Source organism: Danio rerio, chromosome 18 (genome assembly GCF_049306965.1).
Source record: "Danio rerio strain Tuebingen ecotype United States chromosome 18, GRCz12tu, whole genome shotgun sequence".
Taxonomy (NCBI): Eukaryota; Metazoa; Chordata; class Actinopteri; order Cypriniformes; family Danionidae; genus Danio; species Danio rerio.
The window spans coordinates 23,101,982-23,117,429 of NC_133193.1; the positions used below are offsets into that span (position 1 = coordinate 23,101,982).

Sequence of the window (15,448 nt, forward strand, 5' to 3'; positions counted from 1 at the left end):
ATGCAATACATAATGAAGTAATGAAAAATGAATCAGTAACAAAGCATGAAAATACAATTAAGTCAAGTCAAGAATACAGCGTTTGAAGCTGTATTTATAAACTGCTTCCTAAAGTCTATTAATGTAGAGTTAGTGCTAAACTAATGATGTATAGTGTATACTTACTATAAAAGTGTTATTCAGATTTTTTATCTAAATAGCCGAGATTCAGTTTTTAATATAAAAATCCAAAGCTGACCAATCTCTGGTTTTTAGAGCCAATGGTTCAGCTTTCACCACAGCATGTACTTCCTGTTTGCTCCAGGATCTTCTCTTTATGGGACCTATGGGTGGTTAAAATATAAAAAAGTGGTTTTAGTTGCATAAATGTTCAGTCATTTTTACAACATGTGCTGTTATGTTAGTTTAATATTGTGATAGAAATTGCTAGAAAAATATGTCTTGCCTATTATTAAAAATACTTAAGATGGAGATGGATTAAAAAATACTTCCTATTAACTCCAAATCTGGTTTATGGGGTTACACTTTATTCCATAGTCCAGTTTAGACATTCTTCTAACTATGCGTAACTCTGCAACTACGTTAATTATCTCACCGTAAAGTATTATGTATTAGAGTATTTCAATAAGACTAACGCTCATCTGATTATCAGTAGAGTATTAGCAGACTGTTAGCTCAAGTTTAGCTCAAAACACTACACTGTAACACATATCTGTTCATTACCAGTTCCTGTATTTTGTGATTTACAAGTGTTTTTTTTTTTTGTGATGGTGAATTGCATTATGGGATGTTGATCTCTGCTCTGTGCACTTTTGATGTTGAAAATTCAACTCTACAGTTTAACAAAGTGACTTTTACTGACATTTTAGTAGTTTGAAATAATATAATGTATAAGAAATAATATATAGCGATAAATAAGTCTTTAGAATAACAGAAAATGTACCGGCAGTTTATTACAAGGTTTCTGTAGCATAATATACAACAACAACCCAAACAAAAAGTCACTTTTTTTTACTTTTTAAGATTAAAAGTTGTTGGAAGAAAGATCAAGATCCCATAATGCAATTCAAAAGCAGAAACAAACAGATTTCATAAAAACAAATTATGAAAAACTGCTAATTTAATTATTATTACTTATTTTTATTAATTTTAGAGTGTAGAGTATTAGCTGACAGTTAAGGTTACCTCAATAAAACCAACTCTCATTGGTCTCAGTAAATAGTACAGTACAGCAGACTGTTAGGTTACGCTCAAAATTAGTACAATATGAATATAGTAGTAGTAATAAAGTAAATTATTAAAATAAAGTGTAACCAGATATGCAATTAGTATATTTTTCCAAAGTATTTAGCAATATTGTTTAACTAACATGAAATGAGACATCAAGTGCAACTGTACTGAAATCATCATGGAAGTAATGTGCTTCTGTCCTGTTTTACCCTACATGTTATGTAAATGAGCTTGTGCATTTGGACTTGTACAATAACACAAGTCAGTCACAAATTAACTTTAATGATCATACCTCTCTTTTTTGTGAATGCTGGGTCTGCTTCACTATCTTCACAGACACTGTACCATGGTGATGATACTTGAGGGGACTCTGAAAGTAAAAATCAAGTCTGAGAGTTGACTTCTCTGCAGAAAGCTTACCAAAATATTTCTTTGATTTTGTGTTGTTCTTTTTAATGGGTAAAATCGTGTGATGGTAGCTTAAATATAGTTTTCAAACATAGCACATACATATCATGATAAAAATAAACATTCTGAAAAAAGAAAAATTCTGATCAGAAAAATAAATAATATTTTTACCTTTTAGACTGGACTTCACCTCCTCCAAAATCACGATCCACTGTAACTTTCTCTGAATGTAAAAACCCACACAAAAATACATCATTTAAAACAATATGGTATATGTTTGCAAATACAAATGTGTATATAACATCCAGAAAATCTGCCACTGTATTACATGTTTGTGTGTAAACCCACGATTTGATCAAGATTCCACCCTTTAAAATCTGCCGAGCGTCTGTTTTCAAGTCCCAGAAAAACTGAGTTGTGGGAACAGAGCAGTTCTCTTCTGCAGTCATACAGTCATAACTCACATACATATGAAGAGTTTGGTTGCAAAATGCGATAAACGGCATTTTTTGACATTTGGATTTTATTATTGGAAATCACTGTTCAGATGTACCTTAATCTATGTGTGAATTGCTGCCATTAATAACATTTAAGAATGCACATTTTAGGCCAAGTACAAAACGTATTTTTTTTCACAAAACGCAATATCCGTCAGACCAGTTTCTTTACAAAGTGCGATATAACAGTTAGAGAGCGTTCAGGATGCGGCGCGAGCTCAGCATCCCCTGGGAAGAGAGTCATCGCCGGTGAAGTGCTCAGAGTTTGCTCATTGATTTAGCGATAGAAGATGAAGTCTTCAACTTCACAAAAAAATAATAAAAAGGCCACAAAATTGGACCAGAATAAGATACTTCTGCGTCAACAATACACAAATGCAGCAGGGAACGAGTCTCCGCTGATGTCAAGAGAAGGCCTAGGAGCGCCTTTTTTCCTACTCCCCATCACAAGATACCTGTCTGCAAGTGTCCCTTATAAGTTTATTTTTTAAATAATTTCTTAAATGTAGCTGAGTAGCCTATCTGAAGATTTATTTATGTGGTTGCACCTATTATTTAAAATTAATTCTTGTTGTTGTTGATTTATTACAAAGGAACTTAAAGGGCACATGTTGTTATGGAGAAAACGGTTTAGCTTTTTCACAACCAAATAAATAAGCTATTATTATTATTATTACAGTGAAATAATTCATTAAATATGACATAGCGAGGCAAGTTTGTGTCACGGACTCAGCTCCGCCCGCTCTAATCATACAGGTTTGGTTTTCTGCAGCGGTGTGGAAGGAGCCGCCCTCCACTCTTTCTGTACCAAGCTAAAGGTCATTTATCTAACTAACTTAATCTTACTTATCAAACAAAACATTGATTCACTAGCTTTTGGTAATGGTATTAATGTAGTATAATATAGCCTAAGGTGGATGTAGCGTTTTGGAAAAAAAAAAAAAAAAGTTATGTTATGTAATGTTGTGTTATGTTGTGTACATTCTGGCCAAATCTAACTTAGAATCTTATTATTATTAATTAATCTTTGCATATATTATTCCATGTTTGACAATGTGGGTTGGATTAATATGTAGCATTTTGGCATGTTTTTTTTTAACTTAATTATAGACATAAAATTAAATAAAAAATATCCTGGATTTGAAAATATTGTGTTCCTGGCCTTCACTGAGCTCAAGTTATAGTTTAATGTACAGAAATTGTGAATGAACTTGACTGTTGATGTCCTGAAAAATAATGTCAAAATTACCAACATTTTTTTAAATGGATATATCTCGTTCTGCAATGAAACTCTTTATATACAGTTGAAGTCAGAATTATTAGCCCCCCTGAATTATTAGACAGCTTGTTTATTATTTCCCCAATTTCTGTTTAACGGAGAGAAGATTTTTTTCAACACATTTCTAAACATAATAGTTTTAATAACTATTTCTAATAATCATTTCTAATAATGGACTTATTTTCTCTTTGCCATGACGACAGTAAATAATATTAGACTAGATATTCTTTAAGACACTTCTATACAGCTTAAAGTGAAATTTAAAGGCTTCACTAGGGTAATTAGGTTAACTAGGCAGGTTAGGGTAATTAGTCAAGTTATTGTATAACGATGGTTTGTTCTGTAGATTATCGAGAAAAAAATATAGCTTAAAGAGGCTAATAATTTTGTCCCTTAAACGGTGTTTAAAAAAATGTAAACTGTTTTTATTCTAGTCAAAATAAAACAAATAAGACTTTCTCCAGAAGAAAAAAATATTATCAGACACACTGTGAAAATTTCCTTGCTCTGTTAAACATCGTTTAGGAAATATTTAAAAAAGAAGAGAAAAATTCCAAGGGGTCTAATAATTAATACTTCAACTGTATAATATATATATATATATATATATATATATATATATATATATATATATATATATATATATATATGAAAGTATATACAGTTGAAGTCAGCCCACCTTTTTAAAACTTTTTTACAAATATTTCCCAAATGATGTGTAACAGAGCAGGGAATTTTTTCATAGTATGTCTGATGATATTTTTTTCTTCTGGAGAAAGTCTTATTTGTTTTATTTCAGCTAGAATAAAAGCAGTTTTAATTTTTTATGAACCATTTTAAGGTCAATATTATTATCCCTCCAATAACTTGCCTAGTTACCCTAATTAACTTAGTGAAGCCTTTAAATGTCACTTTAAGCTGTATAGAAGTGTCTTGAAAAATATCTAGTCAAATAATTTTTACTGTCATCATGGCAAAGAGAAAATAAATCAGTTATTAGAGATGAGTTATTAAAACTATTATGATTAGAAATGTGTTTAAAAAATCTGCTTTCCATTAAACAGAAATTTAGTACAAGAAATAAACAAGGGGGCTAATAATTCTGACTTCAACTGTATATAATTAAAAATATATATTTTATATATAATTTTATAAATATTTTATAAAAAATTATTTTAAATATTTTTATATATAATTTATAATTTTTATTTTGAAAAATATAATTTAGACAGTAGTACTCAAGGGTCCAGGGGTCTGTTCTTCGGACCTCGCTAAAATAATCTAAGAATATATTACAGATCCTGGATCTTTTAATCTTGATAACTCATCTTAGGCTAATTTGGTTCTTCAAAAAAGTTTGCGAATCAGATTAAACTGATCTGAGAGGTGTTGTGACTGTGTGTTGTGACAGATCTATCGATCCTCAAAATCATTATTAGCAATACAACGATTGGCTGATGGCACAGCAGCGTGATGACATCTGATTAATGGACAGTTATCAAAATTACATGAAATCCGTAGTAAACGGTTCGTTAAATCTGATATGCAATAACAGAGTTGTGAGTCACGTGCTGGAGCAGAGCAGTTCTCTTCCCCTGTCATATGGTCATCCTTCAATAAAAGCTGAATATAAAAAAATATATATTAGTTAGACAGCAGTACTCAAGGGTCGCGGTCCCCACTATGTCAGACCGTACTGTGTGTGTATTCAGGACTAAGTGTGTTTCACAGCTTCTCTAACATGCCTCTGGTCCCCACAATGTCAGTGCATATGTTCACCAATTAGGACACACACTCTGTTTCATTTATATATTTTGATTAAGTTAAATAATTACAATTAAATGCACTACTACTACTACTACAACAACAACTACTACAACTACTACTACTAATAAAAATAATAACAACAACATTAAACACACCTCATCAGAGAGTTGTGGGTCACGTACTGGAGCAGAGCAGTTCTCTTCCTCTGTCATATGGTCATCCTTCAATCAAAGCTGAATAAAAAAAATAAAAAAATATATATTAGTTAGACAGCAGTACTCAAGGGTCCCGGTCCCCACTATGTCAGACCTTACTGTGTGTGTATTCAGGACTAAGTGTGTTTTACAGCTTCTCTAACATGCCTCTGGTCCCCACAATGTCAGTGCATATGTTCACCAATTAGGACACACACTCTGTTTCATTTATATATTTTGATTAAGTTAAATAGTTACAATTAAATACACTACTACTACAACAACAACTACTATCACTACTACAACTAATAATAATAATTCTAATAATAATAATAATAATAATAAAAATAATTGTTATTATTATTATTATAAACACACCTCATCAGAGTTGTGGGTCTCCTACTGGAGCAGAGCAGTTCTCTTCCTCTGTCATATGGTCATCCTTCAATAAAAGCTGAAAAAAAAAAAAAATATATATATTTTAGTTAGACAGTAGTACTCAAGGGTCCCGGTCTCCACTACGTCAGACATTACTGTGTGTATTGAGGACTAGGTGTGTTTTACAGCTTCTCTAACATGCCTCTGGTCCCCACAATGTTACACTAGTGCATACATTCAAAAATTAGGACACACACTCTGTTTCATTTCTAGATTTTCGTTAAGTTAAATAATTACAATTAAATGCACTACTACTACAACAAGAACAACTACTACTACTAATAAAAATAATAACAACAACATTAAACACACCTCATCAGAGAGTTGTGAGTCTCGTACTGGAGCAGAGCAGTTCTCTTCCTCTGTCATATGGTCATCCTTCAATATAAGCTGAAAATAAAAAAAAAATATATTAGTTAGACAGCAGTACACCAGGGTCGCGTCGGTCCCCACTATGTCAGACCTTACTGTGTGTGTATTCAGGACTAAGTGTGTTTCACAGCTTCTCTAACATGCCTCTGGTCCCCACAATGTCAGTGCATATGTTCACCAATTAGGACACACACTCTGTTTCATTTATATATTTTGATTAAGTTAAATAGTTACAATTAAATACACCACTACTACAACAACAACTACTACTACTACTACAACTAATAATATTAATAATAATAATAATAATAATAATAATAATAATAATAATAATAATAATAATTGTTATTATTATTAAATTTAAACACACCTCATCAGAGTTGTGGGTCTCCTACTGGAGCAGAGCAGTTCTCTTCCTCTGTCATATGGTCATCCTTCCATCCTTCAATAAAAGCTGAATAATAAAAAATATATATATATATATATATATATATATATATATATATATTAGTTAGACAGTAGTACTCAAGGGTCCCGGTCCCCACTATGTCAGACCTTACTGTGTGTATTCAGGACTAAGTGTGTTTTACAGCTTCTCTAACATGCCTCTGGTCCCCACAAAGTCAGTGCATACGTTCACCAATTAGGACACACACTCTGTTTCATTTCTATATTTTGATTAAGTTAAATAATTACAATTAAATGCACTACTACTACAACAACAACTACTACTACTACTACAACAACTAGTAATAATAATAATAATAACAACAACAACAACAACAACAATATTAATAAACACACCTCATCAGAGTTGTGGGTCTCGTACTGGAGCAGAGCTGTTCTCTCCTTCTGTCATACGGTCATACTTCAGCAAACCTGAATATAAAAATATATATATATTAGTTAGACAGCAGTACTCAAGGGTTCCGGTCCCCACTATGTCAGACCGTACTGTGTGTGTTTCACAGCTTCTCTAACATGCCTCTGGTCCCCACAATGTTACACTAGTGCATGGGTTCACCAATTAGGACACACACTCTATTTCATTTCTAGATTTTGATTAAGATAAATAATTACAATTAAATGCACTACTACTACAACAACAACTACTACTACTACTACTACTACTACTACTACTACTACTAATAATAATAACAACAACATTAAACACACCTCATCAGAGTTGTGGGTCACGTACTGGAGCAGAGCAGTTCTCTTCCTCTGTCATATGGTCATCCTTCAATATAAGCTGAAAAAAAAAATATATATATATATTAGTTAGACAGCAGTACTCAAGGGTTCCGGTCCCCACTATGTCAGACCGTACTGTGTGTGTATTCAGGACTAAGTGTGTTTCCCAGCTTCTCTAACATGCCTCTGGTCCCCACAATGTTACACTATTGCATACGTTCACCAATTAGGACACACACTCTGTTTCATTTCTAGATTTTGATTAAGTTAAATAATTATAATTAAATGCACTACTACTACAACAACAACAACTACTACTACTTCTACTACTACTAATAATAATAATTATTATTATTATTAAATTTAAACCCACCTCATCAGAGGGTTGTGGGTCTCCTACTGGAGCAGAGCAGTTCTCTTCTTCTCGTCATTTGGTCATACTTCAATAAAAGCTAAATATAAAAAACAAAAAATAATAATTAGACAGTAGTACTCAGGGCTCCTGGTCCCCACTATGTCAGACCGTACTGTGTGTATTCAGGACTAAGTGTGTTTCACAGCTTCTCTAACATGCCTCTGGTCCCCACAATGTTACACTATTGCATATGTTCATAAATTAGGACACACACCAAGTTAAATAATTAAAATTAAATGCATTACTACAGCAACAACATTCACTACTACTACTACTAATAATAATAATAATACTAATAAACATACCTCATCAGAGAGTTGTCGGAGCAGTTTTCTTCTGCAGTCATATGGGCATCCTTCAATGAAAGCTATTTAAAAACAGCTTTGTTATATAAGTCATGTCATGACTATAAAGCTTTCATGACAGTCTTATGAACCCCCCTTTAAAGTAAAGCATTACCCAATTAATTTAACTTTTTTTTACCCATTAAGACAAGAAGAAGATATTAAGAGATTGATTTTATTATCTCTTATGGATGATGCAAACTCTTTATTTTTGAACAGATTTACCCTTAATCTATATTAACATTAAAAAACTCTTAGCTTTGCTGAATGTATTAAGGATTAATGTATTAAGTGATCAAAATGTCAAACCTTTCTCCAAGGCCAATCACATGCGCCATAGTCAAACGTTATTTCCTCTCCAAAGAAAATATCCCTGATTGCAAAAAGGCACAAATGAGGTTTTCTCTGAACAACGATCTTATTGACAGTGCAGTTAGGGTGCAGATCGTCCTCATGATCGGCATCAATGCTGCAAAACTAAGAGAAAAGAGCAAGCAACATTTTAATTGTGCCCTCTTATAGCAATAAAAAGCTAAACTATGGCATGAATACAAACACAATGAATATAATATATACATGTACATTTGAATGGGGAAAACACTTAACCACCTGTTCTTGTTTTACCATATAAAGTCAAACATAAAGACAGTATTTTTATTATATCTCATATATGCTTTGCTTCCACAAGCTCTATCATTTGTACTCAACCACAAAACTTCCTTTAATAAATGTGGACAACGCAAACTCTGACCTAAAAGATTTAATGTGTAGGGTTCAAAAACTACAAAAACCTCACATTAGCATCCTCTCTGTGTGTGAATTATAAATACAGTAAACCTTTTGAAGTGGATTAGAACCTTTCAACAATGTTGTTCTAATACTATTGAACACCTGTTCTTCTTTCTTAGGACAGTTTTAAAGAACTTTTTTTCCACTTCAATTGTTTACAGGTCACACTTTACAATCAGGTTTTATTAGTTAATGTACTTACTAACATGACCTAGTAATGAACAATGCATGTACAGCATTTATTAATCATAGTTTAACATTTACTAATGCATCATTCAAATCTAAATTCATGCTTGTACCAGTAATAATGCATTGCAATAATTAATGCATTGTGCGTGTTTAACTAGTAATGAACAACTTTATTTTCATTAACTAAAGTTAAACAACATGAACAAATACTGTAATAAAGTATTATTTATTGTTCATGTTAGTAAATGCATTAACCAGCATTAACTAATTTAACCTTATTGTAAAAGGCTACCAGTTGACAGCAAATAAATAAATAAAACACACACAGTGTACATTTATGTACTTTTATATATGTTTTACACTAAGTTGGAGTTTATTATAATTATTTATCTAAAATAAAACGTTTCTACACGTCATAGAACAATAAATTAAGTACATTTCTAGGACCAGATAGCCCCACATTTTAATTATAACCTCTATATTACTACATTAACGTATAAATAGTATATAATAGTGTTATTTCAGGATTAACGTTAAATGTTTAAAGCAATTAACCATTTAGTACGATACAAGAACTATGAAAACATACCTTAGTAACCTTCTATATATTCGGTTTCCAGTGAATGGGTCTTGTCAGTGGAGCTGGTGATGTGTTTCTCCGCATCTTTTAATGGTTTTATCCTCCGTCGATCCATTTAGCCGCCCGGTGATTGGTGACTGTCTGACCGCGGCTCATGCACTCCACCCCGGCCTCTGACTCACGTAGCACCGGGCAGTTAGCACGTTAGCACATTAGCGCGAGTAACTTTTACTCGTGTAAACAAGTTAAATTACATACCGAACTGTAGTTTGTGTCTTATCGGTGTTATATTAATACGTAATTTGAAACAACATCGATTAAAACACCCAGGAAATTCGTTAAAACATTTAATTAACTATACCTGATAACTGTCAAAATATGCAACATAAGTATTTGTCATATAACCTATTTTATTACATTATGATGGTGAAAAACATTCTAACTTACCCAAAAATTCGAATAATTTGATGATAGATCTTAATTAAGTTGATTAAAGTCGGATTCATTTATGAGATCTGCGCATGTGCAGTAGGCAGAGTGTGTGAACTGCGTCAAGTGTGTGTCAGGGTGCAGTACCGCCATCCGACTACAGGACCGCTATAGAGCAGTGCGCCGACACACACTTACACACTCAATTCAGGTAAATGGTCAAGGTGGGGATCAGTGAAAAAAACTGCACTAGGCATATCAGCAACGCCCCCTGAGTCTTTTAAAGGCAAAACATAGTGGGGACCGGGCGATCGGTCCCCACTATGTTTTTGGTCCCCACTTTGTGAGTGTGCTATCATGCTGAGGTCCCCACCATGTGATAAAAACAAACACACACACACACACACACACACACACACACACACACACACACACAGCTCAGCATATATAAGTTCACCCCTCGCAAATCTATCTTTTAAAATATTTTTTAATAAGAAGCTATAAAATATTATATTTGTGCATATACATTAGATTAGTCAGAACTGAAGTTAAATCTGGAGCGTATTTAACAAAATAACTTACTTAACGGTCCAAAAACTAGTACACCCAAATTTATGTTATGGAAAAATATTAATACAAATTTAAAATAGAGGAAAAATCAAGAGAAGTAAAAAATGTAAAAAATGTAGTTAAAATTTTGTAGGTAGTAATTTATTTTTGCTATATATTTTGCTTGAATCTAATTGTATTATTTTTTTGATTTCTTAATATGTTCGGTGACTAAAATATGTTTTGAATAAATATATCTGTTTAATAAATCTGTTTTGTTTACATGCACCAAAATACATTGCCTATATTCACTGAGAAATGGAGAAATATTTTTTTTTTCAAAATGGGGTGCACTCATAAAATGGAGTGTATTCACATGGAAATGTATTAGTACTTATGTTGTGTTTGTCTACATGCTTTTACGCATGAATAATACCTGCATCTTTGGGTTTGAAGGAATAGATTTTACAACGACTTGAATGTGTCATGTAATAAAACAACAAAAACTCTGAAATATATATATATAAAAATATATAATTTTCCCCAAATTAATACACAGGATATAACCTTACTATTGTACTGTTACTATTGTAAGAATATATCATCATACTTTTAAGTATCTCCTTTGCTTGAAATAACACAATCTAATCCTGTTTATATGAAACAAGGCTGCTCCTGAGCATGTTTGAGCAACCAGAACTGTTGCTATGGCAACAACTCTCAGATCAATTTAAAAAATATATATATATTCTGGATCGTGTCAAATCGTCAATAACCAAACCCAACTAAATGAGTAATCCACGTATCAAGAACACTCTGTGTTTTCAAGAATCATCTCTTATTATCAAGTGATGAAAACTAATGTGCTGCTTAAAGTTTTAGTGGAAACCATGATTATCAGCATTCAGGATGAACAGAAATATGTTTCTAAAAAAAGAAAACATTATAAATGTCTTTACTGTTACTCCTGATCAATCTCTGGACTCCTTGCTTAATATGAAACATAACATTATTTGACAAAAACAAACAAATACAAATCTCACTGATCACAAGGTTTTAAACAATGCATGTTACATAACTCGGCTGAAGTGCATGTAAACTACGGTTGCATTTAAGAGCAGAACTGACACTTCAAATTGACTTTTAAGTAATTTCTCTACCTGAAAGCTGCTGAAAAGACTGAATTGTTGAGAAGTCGTCTTCATTGAAGAGCCTCCTATCATCCTCATTCTCCAACACAGCCTCAAGGACAGTCCGAAAGTTTCGCAGATAATAAGGCAACCTGGTGGGCTGCTGCTCTGATCCCTCACCCACTTTCTCAACATCAAGCATGTTGTGTTCATTAGCCGGTGTCTTATTCAGCTCCTTCTCAATCTCCTCCTGTGTGGTTTTGCTTTTGATTGGACTCTTTGATGTTGGAACATCATATGCACTAGACGAAGCTTCAGTTTGATCTGATTTGACCTTAGATTCATCTCCTCTTTCAATACTGCTTTGAAAAAATCTACTTTTCTTATGTGCAATACATGTTTCTGTAGTGTTTGTGTCATTTTTAGGTATCTCCATGGACTTTCGCTTCAGTACACTGGATGAGGATGTGTGAACATCACTGCTTATGCTTGAATCTGATGCAGATTTCTCAACATTTTTAAGCTGTGGTTGATTTGAAGCTTCTGGCTCTGTTTCTAATATATTATCTGCATCCGTGCCATTTCTTTCAGACCCAAAAGTTAAACTATTCATGCAGTTTTCCTTCTGTGATCTGTTCAAGTCTGCATTATGATCCTTTTCATTATCTGAGACGCGAGTAAGATTTACTCCGGACTCATCTGAAAGTCTAAGTGCTCGTCTAGAGAGTTTAGAGGATAAACTTCCCAGACCAACAGTCTTAACCGGTTTAGCTTGTGAATCTGTTTCAGATGAATCTCTCCTCACTGCACAGTTCTTTTTGAAAAACGGACTAGTATCAGCATCTTTGTCTCCAGGACTTTTCTCTCTCTCATTATTTGATGCTAAAGCACTGTTAGAAGGTGCTTTGGTGATTTCCTTTTGCTTTCCGTCATCCTCCACAAGAAAGTTCTGACACTGGGAGTCTATGTGTTCATTAATCTTGTAACGAGGTACAAGTTTGCCACACAGAGGACAGGCAAGTTTACTTGGTGGTGTATTCCTGAAAAATGAGGTTATGGAAGCAGCTCCTCCATTACTTGTTCTTTCTTTAATAGGACAGACACTTTGGCTCTTTTTCTTGGTCATTGAGAGTCTTCTGGCACTTTTTCTCCCGGTCTGAGACTCCATAATAGAAGCGTGCTCATGTCATATGAACCAACAAGACATGGAGTCATATAAATGAAGCAGGCTGCATGTTTGTTTATAACTCTGAGGAATAGTACATACAAGAAGACATCAGTTAGTAAGATAGACTGGCAGAACTAAAGTAATGGTAATGGTAGTCTGCTTTATTATATTATCATTCATTCACATTTTAAATGATTTGATTTGTCCGTTTTTTCATATAAATGCATGCCACTAACTGTTAATGTATTTCAATAAAACGTAACGACGTTTAAATAAAACATTATGAATTAAAACAATACTGTTAATAACTGTAAAATAGTATGTCAAGATAAATATTATACAATAGTAAATTAATCTGCAGCTATTTGTACAGACCTGTCTGGCTCTGAGAGGAAATGTGAAGCCAGCCGTAAGAATTCATGGCGCCTTTATTTTTTTCTCTTTATTTTTCAAAATAAAAGTCATTTGACATAGCCTAGTTATGTACTTAGTAAAAGTCTTTTAACTAAGTGAACTTATTTCATTCGGTTAAAAAAGTGCAGCTAAATAGCATCTTACGTTTAATAGACACAGAGTGACTACAAAATTAGTATAGACTGTGAATGAATATTAGTCTTTCAAGTTTTTATAAGTAATTTTGCAGAAACATATCTGTAAAAAAGTAATTTCTAACTAAAACCTGCATATTATTCTTTCGTTTTTTTATGGAAAATAAACTTAAATGTGGATTGTATTTCCGTTTGGACTTCAGTGGACTTTTTTGTCATATTAAAGGACTTTTTCATGTAAGGTTAAATTAATTTCTGACCCAAAATTAAAGTATTACATATATGCCAAGATATGCTGGGAAATGCCACACAATGTTTTTTTTTTTTTTTCAGACAACAATTGCTAATCACAATGGGAAGACAATGTTATTCCTCCCTAGTGTTCTCCTTTTTCTGTGAATTGGTATGAGAGTGATGAGTAAGGAATGATTATAAAGATTTTCCATTTAACCACAGTCCTCATTTTACATATAAATAAAAAAAATCAGACTATAAAAATTGACATTATTGATGAATATCATGACTATGTCCACCAATGATTCACCTTTTCTATGTCTTCCAATTCCTAACATTTTACGTAATAGGTAAGTGAATCATAATTAAATAATATAGTTGTCTTCATTTGAACTCTGATATATCCAAAACTTGAATAAAAGTTCTTGAAGTGAAAGCTTTTGGTTTTGGATTTTTATTTTTAACATTTTACAAACATCAACAATTACACTAAGGGGGAACAATTTTTTTAATTAGTTTTCATAAAAGAGACTGAGTTGGATTTAGCAAAAGAACCGTTATAACTAATTTCAACTGTAGCTACAAACACTTATTCCTAACATGAATGTTTGTGATACACTAAATTATTATTATTTTTTATTTTTTGAGCATTTACTTCACCTGCTGCTTCTCCACGATGGATGTCCTACATGTTCTACCGCCTCCAGTGCCTCGACTGCAGCTCTGCACAAGAAGTTTGGCCAGAGGAGAAATAGTCATGTCCAACTGAACCTGTTTTCTCTTAAGGTTTTTTTCCCTTCACTTTCGTCAATTCGTGAAGTATTTTTTCGCGCAACTGTTGGCACTGACTTGCTTGGTTTGAGACTCTTGGAGCTTCATATCGATGGATTTGGTCTTCAGTGTTTGGACTTTCAGCAGTGAAATTTAAACCACACTGAACTGAACTAAACTGAACTTCAACTCTGAAAACTGGACTGATAGTTTCAATTTACAAGAACTTATATGTCCAGCTGCTTCGACACAATCTACATTGTAAAAGTGCTCTATGAATAAACAGGAATTGAATTTAATTTACTAGTCTCAATTTGATGTGCAAGCAAATCAGATTAACATGTACATATATAAATATCTTTGTTCTTAATAGAGAAAAAAGGCTATAAAGCTACACAGTGGTCTTTCAAAAGTAATTTTTGATTATACGATTTTAGTAACTATAAAAGAAACAAAACAAAACAAATAATTACATAATAAAACACTCACATATGAACCCTCTTTGAACTGTACTTTCACATTTCTAGCTGTTTTTAATTTATACATTTGGCCAATTCAGTTTATTCAATTCATTTATAGTCCATGTCTTTTAACTGAAAACCGGAGCACTCAGACGAAACCAATGTGAACATGGGGAAACATGCAAACTGCACACAGAATTGCCAACTGACCCAGCCGGAGCATGATACTGTGAGGACACTAAAAATGCCGTTATTTAAAACTGGGTCAAATATGGACAAACCGAAACATAGGATTAAATTTTCCATTCATTCATTTCCTTCAATTTAGTCCCTTCATCAGGGGTTGCAACAGCAGAATGAACCGCCAACTTATCCGGCATACTGTGTGTTTTATACAGCGGATGCCCTTCCAGGTGCAACTCAGTACTGAGAAACACTCTCACATGCACACACATACACTAT

General features: G+C 32.9%; 1 protein-coding gene across 15 annotated transcripts in view; it reads right to left on the reverse strand.

Moving 5' to 3' along the window:
• The window catches only part of fan1 (FANCD2 and FANCI associated nuclease 1), a 37,163-nt gene extending 23,785 nt beyond the window's left edge, over positions 1-13,378 (reverse strand). For 3 of the 15 annotated variants that reach the window (XM_073929297.1, XM_073929301.1, XM_073929299.1), the window contains exons 1-14: positions 10,144-10,257; positions 9,706-9,869; positions 8,448-8,615; positions 8,100-8,161; positions 7,753-7,831; positions 7,362-7,437; positions 6,990-7,064; positions 6,556-6,639; positions 6,126-6,203; positions 5,754-5,829; positions 5,337-5,414; positions 1,810-1,861; positions 1,523-1,600; positions 239-323 (exon numbers count right to left, since the gene is read on the reverse strand). Coding sequence is in view for 1 of the 15 variants with exons in the window: in NM_001045081.2 (NP_001038546.2) it covers positions 11,835-12,972 (1,138 nt within the window). In the remaining 14 variants the exon portion in view is untranslated. 15 annotated transcript variants of the gene reach the window in all.
• Between the last annotated feature and the right edge of the window lie 2,070 nt (positions 13,379-15,448).